The 13,571-nt window shown below is 47.0% G+C and overlaps 1 protein-coding gene across 1 annotated transcript in view; it reads left to right on the forward strand.

Moving 5' to 3' along the window:
- Window positions 1–12,761: 12,761 nt before the first annotated feature.
- The window catches only part of MDFIC (MyoD family inhibitor domain containing), a 98,452-nt gene continuing 97,642 nt past the window's right edge, over window positions 12,762–13,571 (forward strand). Inside the window, 1 exon segment of the mRNA XM_087874325.1 lies at window positions 12,762–12,951. Coding sequence (XP_087730451.1) covers window positions 12,762–12,951 — 190 coding nt within the window.

Below are 13,571 nucleotides of genomic sequence, written 5' to 3' on the forward strand. Positions count from 1 at the left end.
TCAAAACTCCAAAAATAGGTGAAGTAGCTCTGGGGAGATCAATCGTAAATTTGAACACTTGCTAAGCAACCAGCCATTAAGTGAGGAACACTTGTATTTGGTTTGCCTTAAAGGTTCAGAATTGTGTGGAATCTGGTTTCCTTTGACCCTTTGGGGGATTGCAAAAGATGCAGGAATCCTCGTAGGGGGAACTAGGATTGTGACCACCTAGTCACACCAGCCCAGTCACATGACCACCTAGCCACGCCCACCCAGTCACATGACCATCAAGACACGCCTACCAAAAAGCCACACCCACAGAACCAGTAGTAAAAGAAATTGAATACCACTACTGTTGTGGCTCCAATAAAAGGGCCTGTTGAAAAGCCAGGAAAAGCACCATATTAACAATGTCCAAAATATTCTTTTAAGTGCCACTTGAAGACAGCTACAAATTTCTAATCAGATCATTTGCAGAATTCCACCAAAGCTATGGTTGCCTCCCATTCCAAAAAGTCCTGGGCTAAATTACTGTATGCTCAGGTTAAATTGATGCAATTAGCATACTGGAATAAAATTGAAGATCTCTTTTTGGTGGTGTTCTTAAGGGAAGATATTTTCCAAATAACAACTACAACTCATACATTTGTATTCATAATATTTCTTTTTTTGTAGAATGTTTTCTTTTCTTACCAATGAGAATATCAATGTCATGGTAGACTTGCATTTGGTCTTACACATAACTATTTTTAACCCCAAATAAATTTAATCTCAAAAGAAATAGACTGTGCAAACAAAGAGTCTGAGAGTCGTATCTAAAATGTCTTTATCAAAAAGAACAGTGACTGCCAGCTTAGTATCATCTTCAAATTTGGTGAGTTCCCCTTCATTCCCTCATCTAAGTCATTTATGAAGATATTGAAGAGTACTGGGCCTAAGACACTTGTGGCACTCCACTGCTTATTTCTCTCCATGTAGACTTAGACCCATTAAGGACTACTCATTGAGTACGGTTTGTTAGCCAGTTGCAAATCCATCTGGTGGTGAAGCTATCTATCCCACTTCTTTCTAGCTTATGAAGAAGTAGGTTGTGGTCTACTTTATCGAATGCCTTGCTGAAGTCTAAGTATATTAGACAGGGGTTATTCCTCTGTTCTGGTCCTATTAGATCTCTCAGCGGCTTTTGATACCATCGACCATGGTATCATGCTGCACCGGCTGGAAGAGTTGGGGGTGGGAGGCACTGTGTTGCGGTGGTTCTCCTCCTTTCTCTCTGACCGGTCGCAGTTTGTGTTGGCAGGGGGGCAGAGGTCGACCTCGAGGCCTCTCATCTGTGGAGTGCCGCAGGGATCGGTCCTCTCGCCCCTTCTGTTCAACATTTATGTGAAGCTGCTGGGTGAGATCATCCGTGGCTTTGGGGTGAGATACCATCAGTACGCTGATGACACCCAGCTGTACATCTCCACCCCAGGCCACCCCAACGATGCCCTTGAAGTGATGTCCCAGTGCCTGGAGGCTGTGCGGATCTGGATGGGGAGGAACAGGCTCAAGCTCAATCCTTCCAAGACTGAGTGGCTGTGGCTCCCGGCATCCCGATATAGTCAGTTGACTCCATCACTGACTATTGGGGGCGAGTCTTTGGCCCCCACTGAAAGGGCTCGCAATCTGGGAGTCCTCCTGGATAGGCAGCTGTCTTTGGAGGAACATCTGACGGCTGTTACCAGGGGGATCTTTTATCAGGTTTGCCTGATTCGCCAGTTGCGGCCCTTTCTCGATCGGGATTCCTTGTGCACAGTCACTCACGCCCTCTTCACCTCTCGCCTTGACTACTGCAATGCTCTCTACATGGGGCTCCCCTTGAAGAGCACCCGGAGGCTCCAGCTGGTCCAGAATGCAGCAGCGCGGGTAGTGATGGGAGCAACATGGCGCTCCCATGTAACACCGCTCCTGCGCGAGCTGCACTGGCTCCCGGTGGTCTTCTGGGTGCGCTTCAAGGTGTTGGTTATCACCTTTAAAGTGCTCCATGGCATAGGGCCTAGCTATCTGTGAGACCGCCTGCTGCTACCGACGACCTCCCATCGACCCGTGCGCTCCCACAGAGAGGGCCTCCTCAGGGTGCCATCAGCCAAACAATATAGGCTGGTGGCCCCCAGGGGGAGGGCCTTCTCTGTGGGGGCTCCCACCCTCTGGAATCAGTTGCCCCCGGAGATAAGGAGAATCCATGACCTCAATGCCTTCCGTCGTTCCCTGAAAACCCATCTTTTCCAGCAAGCCAGGTTGGCTTAAGAAGAAATTTTTAAATTCTTTTAATTAGTCTGTGATTTTTTAACTTTCGGGCCAAAATTTATATATATTTTTAAATGTTTTAATATTTGTATTCTATGTTTTTTATGTTTTTTAGTTGGTTGGCAAAAAGGATATCTATTTTTTTCTGCTTGATTGGGTGGCCTATAGTATACACTTATGGCCATGTCATTCTTTTTATCTTTTATGTTGACCCATATGCATTCTAGGAGGTTTTCGTTTTTGGTTTCATGCAATTATGTAACAATATAGTGGTCCTTTACATACAGTGCAACTCTACCTCCTCTTTTATGGGGTCTGGTTTTTTTGAAGAGTTTGTATCCTTCTATCAGTATGTTCCAGTCATGGGTTTTGACTGGACATTTTGAATAAAAAAGGGGAACTTAAAACTAAGCAGGAACTGAATAGTCAATGATTGATTTGGCATGGTGGTCACATGTGCAAATACAATGAAGATATGAGAAAGATGCTAAAATGTATGGTTTTTACAAAGAACCAACAGAACTGGATCAGATATTAACAGGGACAGATGAAAACTAAGTTAAAAAATTTATAACTACCTACTAAGCAATAAAATGGAAGAAGAGCAAGTAAAGGAAACAATGATATATGGTCCAAAAATTTTGGTTATATACTATAGAATTAGATAAATGGCAGAAATTGTGGGATAGGAATTATAAACTAACAAAGTCAACTGCATAGAAAGAAAATTTATATAAAATGTTTTATAGATGGCATTTTCCACCAGCAAGATTGGCAAATGTGTTTAAGGATGTGTCTGCTAAATGTTGGAAATGTAATCAGATACCGGGTTCGTACTATCACATGTGGTGAACATGCCCAAAGGCAAAAAAAAAATTGACAAAAAATACATGCATGGTTGGAAAAAATAGTAAAGCAACACATAGATCTAAAGCCAGAAATATTTTCGTTGGGTATTCTACCAGAAAAATATAATAAAGGGAATACATATTTAATTTTACATGTGTTAACTGCCGTTAGAATTGTGTTTGCACAACAATGGAAAAATGAAGAGATCCTTACAGATAAAAATGTTATTTAAAAAAATTAGAATGTGCAGAAATGGATAGACTAACATTCAAAATTAAGGAGAAGGAAGAAACTGAATACTTTTTAACATGGGATTTGTTTTATCAGTGGCTAACTAGCAGAAACAGAAGTTAGAAACTTAAAAGCATAAGGGAATTATTAACTTCATTGAAGACTTACCAAAATGGATAAGCAAATATTATTACTATGTGATTATTATTAATGTTATGAAAGTTGTTATTATTATTATTGTGTTTCCCTGAAAATAAGACAAGGTCTTATTTTCTTTTGGGCTTCAAGATAAGCACTTGGGCTTATTTCCGGGGAGATCTTACTTTTTTAAAGTGCTACTGCTGGCCCCGCTCTCTCTGTCATGCTGTCTACTCCCCAAAAGCAGCAAATGGAAGGGAAGGAAATGGGTGGGGGGAGAAGGGAAAGAAGCGATCCCAGAAGCAGCAATGGAAAGGAAAAAGAGTTGGGGGGAAGGGAGAAGGGAAAGAAGCAATCCCAGAAGCAGCAAAGGAAAGGAAAGAGACTGAGGAGGGGAAGAGGGAAAGAAGCGATCCCAGAAGCAGCAAAGGAAAGGAAACAGACTTGGGGGTGGGGAGGAGGGAAAGAAGCAATTCCAGAAGCAGCATGGGCCAAGATCTGCCTCTCATTCTGTCTCTCTGCAGAGGCCTCCCAGTGCAATGCTCTGCCACAGCTTCAGAGCAAACCTCCACCTTCCCTGCAGAGGATTGCAAGGCTGGAGGCTTCCGATCAGCAGTAAAATGCCCCCACTTTCTCTGCCAATCGTTCTATCCTTGGGGAGCTCTGCACAGACACAGATCCCAAAAATATTCCCTCTGAAGCCTTCAGCCTTGCAATCCTGCACAGGGAAGGTGGAGGTTTGCTCTGAAGCTATGGCAGAGAGACAGAGAGGCAGCTCCTGGCCCTTGCTGGCTTAGCTGATCTGCGGGCCACAATTAAGGTGTTGAGCTTCCATAAGGTAACCAGGGAAGGGAAGGGCTGCCTCCTGTGCTGCCCATGCCCACCCCTTCACTAGGGCTTATTTTCAGGGGCTTCCGATCAGCAGGAAAATGCCCCCACTTTCTCTGCCAATCGTTCTATCCTTGGGGAGCTCTGCACAGACACAGATCCCAAAAATATTCCCTCTGAAGCCTTCAGCCTTGCAATCCTGCGCAGGGAAGGTGGAGGTTTGCTCTGAAGCTATGGCAGAGAGACAGAGAGGCAGCTCCTGGCCCTTGCTGGCTTAGCTGATCTGCGGGCCACAATTAAGGTGCTGAGCTTCCATAAGGTAACCAGGGAAGGGAAGGGCTGCCTCCTGTGCTGCCCATGCCCACCCCTTCACTAGGGCTTATTTTCAGGGGAGGGCGTATATTTACGCCCACCCCAAAAATCAGGCTTGGCCTTATTTTCAGGACATGTTGTATTTTCGGGAAAACACGGTACTATTTCTCAAAAACAACTGTACTCGGACAACACACTGTTTAGACAGACATTGAATTTTTATGTTTAATATTTAAAAAATTAAATAATAATAATAATAATAATAATAATAATAATAATAATAATAATAATAATTCCTGATTCTGCCACTGAACAGGCAGTTAGGCCTCTTTCCTAACCCCCCCCACTCCTGATTCTGCCACCCAACAGGCAGTTAGGCCTCTTTCCTACCCTCCCCATTCCTGATTCTGCCACCCAACAGGCAGTTAGGCCTCTTTCCTACCCCCCCTGCTAAGTCCTCAGACTTATGACTGGTCCTCGGACATACGACATATCGCTCCCATTGGCTAAGATGCGCCCAGAGCCGGCGGGAGAATTCCAGCAGCCCCATTGGCTGAGAGGTTTGACAGCTACTGTATAAATAGCTGTCAAACGCCTGAGTTGCTGTTCTAGTTCTGAAGCTGTTCTGTTAGCTGTTAGCAATAAACCTCTGTTCCTTTTACACCTGTCTTGCCTCAGTTACTGCCCACCGTCACTCTACAGAGCACTGGCGACGAAGGTGGGATCCTGGGCATAAGGTAATAGGTAGCTAAAGTCACTACGAGCTGGAGCTGGCCATGTTAGCCAAGTGCCACCTGAGTCACTTGCGACAATACATCGCCCAGACAGCTTCGCCTGAGAACTAGAAACCTGTCCTTGTCAGGATGGCACCTCCAACCTTCGCTCCCTTCAACCCACTGACGGAGACCTGGAACTCGTACGAAGCCCGTTTTGAATGCTTCCTTGCAGCAAATGACTACACAGGTCTGACCAGCAACCATAAAAGGGCTCACTTTTTGAACTCATGCGGCCCAGAAATGTTTACCACAGCGATGGCTTTGATGGCCCCTGTTCCTGTCCAGTCGGTCCCCTGGGAGGTCTTGAAGGAGAAGCTTAAGAATCACTACACACCAACCCCCTCATGCATCGCTCGGAGGTTCAACTTCAGGCAGATTCTCCAAGGTGAAGGGGAATCTATCAACCAGTATATAGCTTCCCTCAGAACTGGAGCCTTGAACTGTGAGTTTAAAGACTTGGAGGATTCCCTATTAGAGCAATTTGTATGCGGGGTTAAAGACCCGCGCATACAACACCATTTGCTTGAAAAAAGGGAAATCACCCTCCTGTCAGCTATTGAAGAGGCACAGGCGTATGAGCTGTCAAGATAAGGAGATAAGGAAATCGCAAGGCTCCATCTCTGCCAACAAGCCAGTCACCATACATTTGGAAGAAGTGGAACCTGATGAAGAGGACAAAGAGGAGGACAACATAAGTCGCCTCAGAACAGTAAGGGGCAAAATTAATGCCCCGGAAAAAGAGTTTGCCGGCCCACCGTGCCAGGGCTGTGGTGAAAAACATTCCAGGGCCAATTGCCGCTTCAAAACAGCAGTTTGCCGCAGGTGTGGAAAAAAAAGACATTTGGCGCGTGTCTGTAGAGCCAACCTACTGACCTCCCTGACACCCACCAGCAGACAGCCCTTCCAAAAAAACTGCGAAGCCTAATGGGGACTGCTACACCATTCATTGGGAAACCAGATTCCCTGATGTGGCCACCTGCCAATCCAAAACACCATCCAGCCACAAAATTTACCTTACAATTACCATCGAGAATGTCCCTTGCCACATGGAGGTTGACACCGGATCCTCAAAGTTCCTCATCTCATGGGACACCTTGCTAAAGCTGGTCCCCACATGCAAGAAACAAACCCTGGAACCCAGTCATCTGTGACTGCAAGATTACCAGGGGAACCATATCCCCACACTGGGCCAAATCAAACTCCTGGTGGAGTACAAGACTTTCACAGTCAGCCTACCCTTAATCATCGTAAATGGCCACCTCCCCAGCCTGCTGGGTCTTGACTGGTTTGGCGCCCTTGGGCTTGGCATTACTGGCATCTGTTCAACCACCTGTGACGACTTCAAAGATGTCCTGACTGAATTCGCTGAGGTTTAGGACAACAAATTAGGTAAATATAATGGGTCACACATCTCCCTTAATCTAGACCCCCAGATTGCACCAATTAGGTTAAAGTCCATGAGAGTGCCTTTCGCACTTCGTCCCTTAGTAGAAAAGGAACTTGACAAGCTGATAGCCCAAGGCGTTTTAGTGCCCACTGACCATGCCCCCTGGGAGACCCACATAGTCATACCCATCAAGCCATATGGGTCTATAAGAATCTGCACTGTGTCAGCGTCTCAGCACTGACATAGAAAAGGGAGGATGAAGTTTGAACTTTTGCCTGCTAAATCCCTTTGAAGTTTTGATCTCCTTGGAGATGAAGTGGGGAGGGGGAACATTCCTGTGAACTGACAGGAAAAGAAATCAGGAGAGTGACTTGGAAGATAGCCAATGAGAAGCAGAGAATTGGGGATCGGAAAGGGAGGGATTGGGGGGCAAAGGTCATTGGGGGCAAAGGTCAGTACTGACTGCACAGAGTCATGATCCGGTTGCCGTACTTGAATAAAGAGAAAATTTCCTTAAAGATTGGCAGTTTGGAAAGTCATTTATTTTGAGATAGCACCGAAGCTTGACACGCTGACTATAAATGTACAGTGAATAGGGCCCTCCAAACCAACCCCTACCCAGTGCCAGTGGTGCAGCATCTGCTGCACTCTCTTGGGCGGGGAACCATTTTTGCAAAAGTAGACATGGCACAAGCCTACCAGCAGCTTCCTGTGGATGCTGCCATGGCTGAGGCTCAGACAATAGTGACCCACTGGGGCACTTTCAAGTGCTAACATCTCCAGTTTGGCATTAGCGTCACCCCGGGCATTTTTCAGGGTCTTGTGGAATGACTCTTGCAAGGCTTGCAAGGAGTCATTCCCTATTTTGATGACGTGCTCATCTCAGCCACCAATCAGGCTGACTTGAAGCACAAGCTGAGGGCAGTCCTGCGCCGTTTCCAAATGGCTGGGCTCAAGCTAAAGAAACAAAAGTGTAGAATTGGAGTGCCCAGGGTGGAATTCCTAGGGTACCTCATCAATGCCACCTGCATCCATCCAACACCCTCTAAGGTAGCTGCCATCAGGAAAGCCCCAACCCCAGCTAACAAAACTGAATTACAGGCTTTCTTGGGGCTTCTCAACTTTTATAGCATTTTCTTGCCCCATAAAGCATCTGTTGCGGAGCCTCTGTACAGGCTTCTGGACAAAAAGACCCCTTGGTCCTGGGGCTCCACAGAAGCCGCTGCTTTTGCGGCTGTCAAAACCCTTCTAACCTCTGACGCTGTCCTAGTCCAATATACTGACAGCCTCCCCCTGGTCCTAGTTGTCGACGCCTCCCCCTTCGGCATTGGGGCTGTTCTCAGCCATGCCTTGCCCAATGGCACAGAAGCCCCCATTGCATTCTATTCAAGGACCTTGTCCTCCATGGAACGCAATTATGGCCAAATAGATAAAGAAGCTTTGGCTGCCGTCGCAGCCATAAAACTTTTCCATGACTATTTATACGGCTGTCCTTTTACATTAGTCACTGACCACAAGCCCCTACTGGGGCTGGTGGCAGGAAACAAACAAACCCCCCAAGTCCTCTCACCATGCATGTCAAGATGGGTAGAATTCCTAGCTTCCTACTCGTACCACCTCATTTACCGCCCTGGCAAGCATCTTGCCCACGCAGATGCCCTCAGCTGCTGCCCACTTCCACTGTCCATGCTAGACCCCTCCCCAACCTCATCAGTGCTCCTCATTGACTCCCTCAATTTGCCAGCTTCTGATGTCGCTGGGCTATCTGTCAAAGACCCCGTACTGCACCAGGTCCTTGACTGGGTGAGTAGGGGCTGGCCTATGGGGAAAGTGCCGTTGGAGTTCAAACCATACCAGGCTAGACAGCACGAGCTGTCAGTACAGTGAAGGTGCCTCCTGTGGGGAAACAGGGTAGTTGTGCCATCCCAGCTACAACACAGGGTCATGGAATACTTCATGAAGGACACCCTGGCATCATCAGGATGAAGGCATTGGGTCGCAGTTACGTCTGGTGGCCCAATTTTGACCAGTCAGCCACTGCGTGGGTCACCAAGTGCCAGGCATGCCAACTATCATGCCCAGTTGCCCCAGCAGCCTCTGTGAGAGAGTGGGAAATGCCCCAAAGCCCATGGTCCAGGATTCATGTGGACTTCGCAGACCCCTTCCATGGGCAAACATTCCTGATCGTGGTGGATGCATATTCGAAGTGGGTTGAGATAGAATTGATGGCATCCACCACAGCTAGCGCTTTAATCAGGGCAATGCGGAGACAATTTGCCACCCACAGCCTCCCTGATGTCCTCATCTCTGATAATGGGCCACAACTAACTTCTGCCTCCTTCCAAATCTACCTGGCAGGGCTTGGCATCCGTCATGCCAGGGTAGTGCCATTTTGCCCGGCCAGTAATGGGCTGACTGAACGCGCCGTGAGATCGGCCAAGGATGCCCTATCCAGGTTCGCAAAAGGGGACTGGTCAGAGAAAGTGGCAAGGTACTTATTGACCCAACACGTAACCCCCTGCCCTTTTACCAACAGCAGCTCTACTGAACTGTTAATGGGCCGTCGGCTCCGAACGATCCTTGACCGCCTGCACCCCAGTTACACCCCTGATAAGCCCCCAGGGTCCACCAGCCGCACCCGCAGTTTCCGTGTGGGCGACCTTGTCTTTGCCCAAAACTCTGCAGGGGAACCAAGGTGGCTTCCTGGGACAATAGTTCAAATCACGGGGCCCTACTCCTACCAAGTTGAACTACCAGATGGCTGGCTCTGGCAGCGCCACATCAACCAACTGCGCGCATGCATCACAGGAGGCAAGAGAGAGACAATGAGCCAGCAGGAATCTGAGACCCATCCAGTCCCTATCTGTAAAATTCCAGACCCTATCTCAAGCGCGCCACCCGCAACCAACTTACCTGGTGAACTGGGCCCGCCGTCCGAAGTCGAGTCCGACATTGAGGTTCCAGAAGAGTCGCTGGGAGTTCCACAGGCTGCACAGGCACCTCCCATTCCATCGGATGCCGTCCCACAACTGCGCAGATCTGCGCGGACCAGGCAGCGCCCTGCCTACTTGAGCGACTACACGTGCCTATCCAGGAGGGAAGGGGTGCTAAGTCCTCAGACTTACAATTGGTCCTCGGACATATGATGCATCGCTCCCATTGGTTAAAACGCGCCCAGAGCCGGCGGGAGAATTCCAGCAGCCCCATTGGCTGAGAGGTTTGACAGCTACTGTATAAATAGCTGTCAAACGCCTGAGTTGCTGTTCTAGTTCTGAAGCTGTTCTGTTAGCTGTTAGCAATAAACCTTTGTTCCTTTTACACCTGTCTTGCCTCCCCCCCGTTCCTGATTCTGCTACTGAACAGGCAGTTAGGCCTCTTTCCTATCCCCCCATTCCTGATTCTGCCATTCAACAGGCAGTTAGACCTATTTCCTCCCCCCCCCATTCCTGATTCTGTCACTGAACAGGCAGTTAGGCCTCTTTCCTTCCCCCCATTCCTGATTCTGCCATTCAACAGGCAACCCCAAGGGTGCCGCCTTGACGTGGCGGAGTGCTTAACTGCTCCAATGAAGCTAAGAGCTGTTCTGACGGTAAACTACCAGCAAGTCCAACCATGTCAGAGAGGTCTAAACTGAGGAGCAGAACTGAGTGCACCCAACAACCCATGCAATGAATCATGGTGAAACACAACCGAACGAAGCCTATACCGGCTTGGTCGTCACCCGGGTTAACAAGGACCACGTCGGGTGTTGGGGAACCTGGGCATCCATCGACAAGTGGGCTACAGGCCACAGGTCCCATAGCTGAGCAACCAGGGCATGGGCCTGCAGAGCTACTGGAAGCTGAACAACCTCAGAAGTGGCAGAAACACATCATGTCAGAGAAGTGCACAGTAATGAAATGCTACTACAAAGCAGAACCAGAAAAACGAGGCTATCAAAAAAGGATGTACAAATTATGGAAACAAGAATACCCAGACTCAAGGATAATTGAATTACGATTAGCTGATCAACGACGATTCATCACTCAGAATAAAGTGCTCAGTGAAATCGAGCTTGAAGAAATACGGAAAAATTGTGAAACAGAAACACAGACTGCTGAACAACAGTCTGCTGAAGTGGCAGCCAAAAATACTCCAATAACATCTGGAGCAACTGAACAGTCTGAATTCGAAGAAAATGCGGATATTTTGCAAGATTAGGATCAGCAAGGGTCTGAAGTCATCATTGATGCACCAGGAGTACTCAATGCGAGGCATTGAACTGAAAGCTAAAATCTTGGCACATGCTGCAACAAATGCAGAAAGAAGAAGGCTTCCAACATTGAAGACTGTGCCTAGAAAACATTTGGTGCCATTGATGATAGATGTGAACTATGCACTTACAGTAGTCCAGATAATATCAATTGAACAAACAAATCAGCTTGCCTACAGTACAGCAGTCATAGTCATAGAGGCTGATCCAACTGCCAATCAGCTGCTCATGCTGAATCAGGCTGCAATAACGTGCTGAAGCTGACCGGGCTGTTTTCTGTTTGTTGCAAGGACGCTAGCCAGATGAATACTGGTAGGCAGAGGCAGAATTTTTTTTCTTGTTTTCCTTCCCAAAAACTAATGTGCGTCTAATACTCCAGAGTGTCTTATACTCTGGAAAATATGGTATTTATAAAAATAAAAAGGCAGGATTAAAAATCTAAATAAAAAATAAAATCAGATCAAAAGTTTTCCACTAAATCTTGTAATTCCATTCTTCTTTTATAGATTGTATATACAACTTTTCCTGTGAATAAATCGTCCCTCCTCTGCTGGAATATACTATTAAACAGTTTGTCTTTTAGTGCAGACTCCTTTTTCTAGTGGAATGTGATGCTAAACTGTTTCCATTTACTCATTTAGAATGCTTCTAATTTCTCATAGTTTTTGAATGGTTGATCTTCTATTGATGTAAATTGACACTTGTCTTTCCATGGTCAAAAATGGTATATCAACTCATTTATAATATTTCTAATTTCTTTTGCATTGCATACGGGAAAAAGATTGTGTGTAGGAAGTGATTGTGGATAGACTATAGATCTGCTGAGTTTCTCAACAATTAGTATAGCCTTTATTGTCATTGTACATCATGTATACAACAAAATTGGTTTTAGCCTCACTGGTGCAGTCCATGACAAAAAAATACAAACAACATAAATAGTATAAAGAATAATCCCTATGCAAGCAATTAGGAGGAAAAAAAGAAAAAGAAAGAAAAAGAAAAACTAGTCATATGTTTCCGCATGTGTGTGGAGTGATTGTGGTTGTGTTTAAGAGTCTGACAGCCCAAGGATAGAAACTATTTGTTTGGCTGGCTATGCTTCGATGTCTTCTGCCCGATGTGTGAAGAGACACTGAGCAGGGTGTGAATTATCTCTGAGTATCTTTCTTAGTCTGCTAAGACCTGGCGATGTCATCCAGTGGTGTTAGAGGGCAACCAATCATTTCTTGTGCCAAATTGATCACTCTCTGTAGTGCCTTCCTGTCCGCAGCAGTTAAACCAGTGTACCATACTGTAATGCAGTATGTGAGGACACTTTCTATCGTGGACTGATAGAAAGAAGTAATCAGCTGTTGTTTCACCTGATTTTTTTGCAGGACTCTAAGGAAATGAAGTCTGTTGGGCATTGCCAATCACCAGGGATGTGTTGTTTTTCCAGGTAAGATCTTGACTAATAAGCACTTCCAAAAATTTAAAAGAGGAAACCCTCTCCATACAGCCTCCCTCAATATACAGTGAGGCAAGTTCCTCTCTGTGCTTTTGGAAATCTAGCACCATCTCCTTTGTCTTACTAATATTTAGAAGTTGTTTTTTGAGCACTATGTGGATACCTTCTGGATTTCTTCCCTGTATGCTGATTCATCCCCTCCAGTTATGAGACCCAGCACCATTTGTCATCTGCAAACTTTATTATGATGTTGGATGGATCAGAGGATATGCAGTCATGTGTATACAGCAAGTACAGGTAGGGGCTGAGCACACAGCCCTGAGGGTAGCCTGTGCTGAGCTTCAGGGTGGAAGATGTAAAGGAACCAACCCTTACTGCTTGTGGATGATCTGTCAGGAAGTTTTTGATCCAGTCACAAGTGAGGGGAGGAAAATTCGGGTCAGTCAGATTTTCAATGAGAATGCTGGTAAAATGGTATTAAAGGCCGAGCTATAGTCTATAACAGGGGTCGGCAACCCGCAGCTCTGGAGCCGCAAGCAGCTCTTTGGGCCCTCTGCCATGGCTCCCTGTCCCATCACTGGTTGGCTCTGCCCCTCACCCCTCTTATTTCTTTTTTGGACTCCAGCTCGAAATGGCAGGAAGCAAAGGCTGCCTTACGTGCAAATGTGACGCGAAGGCAGGTACAGGGCCGCTTCACTCCTGCACTCTCCCCCCTCCTCCTCTCATAATCCCCTGGCCAACTGTGTCTGAGCCGGGAGCGTGCACATGCGCAGGGAGACCCTCCTTAAGCAAACTGTTTCCCGCCCCGCATGCGCCTTTCCTGAGCTTTGGCGCTTGCTTGAGAAAGGTCTTCCCATGCATGCACATGCTCCCAGCTGAGCCACAGCTGTCCGGGGCATCCTGAGAGGAGGAGGGGGAAGAGGGTCACCAGAGAGTGCAAGAGCGAAGCAGTCCTGTACCTGCCTTCACTCCACTTTTGCATGTAAGACAGCCTTCACTTCCTGTTGCTTCGGGCTGGAGTTCGCACCCTCCGTGCTCGGCTGAAGAGCTGCCGGGGATGGGGGATGACATGGCAAAGCAATAGCC

The sequence above is a fragment of the Pantherophis guttatus genome, chromosome 7 (genome assembly GCF_059756535.1).
Source record: "Pantherophis guttatus breed Tessera chromosome 7, ASM5975653v1, whole genome shotgun sequence".
NCBI classification, from domain to species: Eukaryota; Metazoa; Chordata; class Lepidosauria; order Squamata; family Colubridae; genus Pantherophis; species Pantherophis guttatus.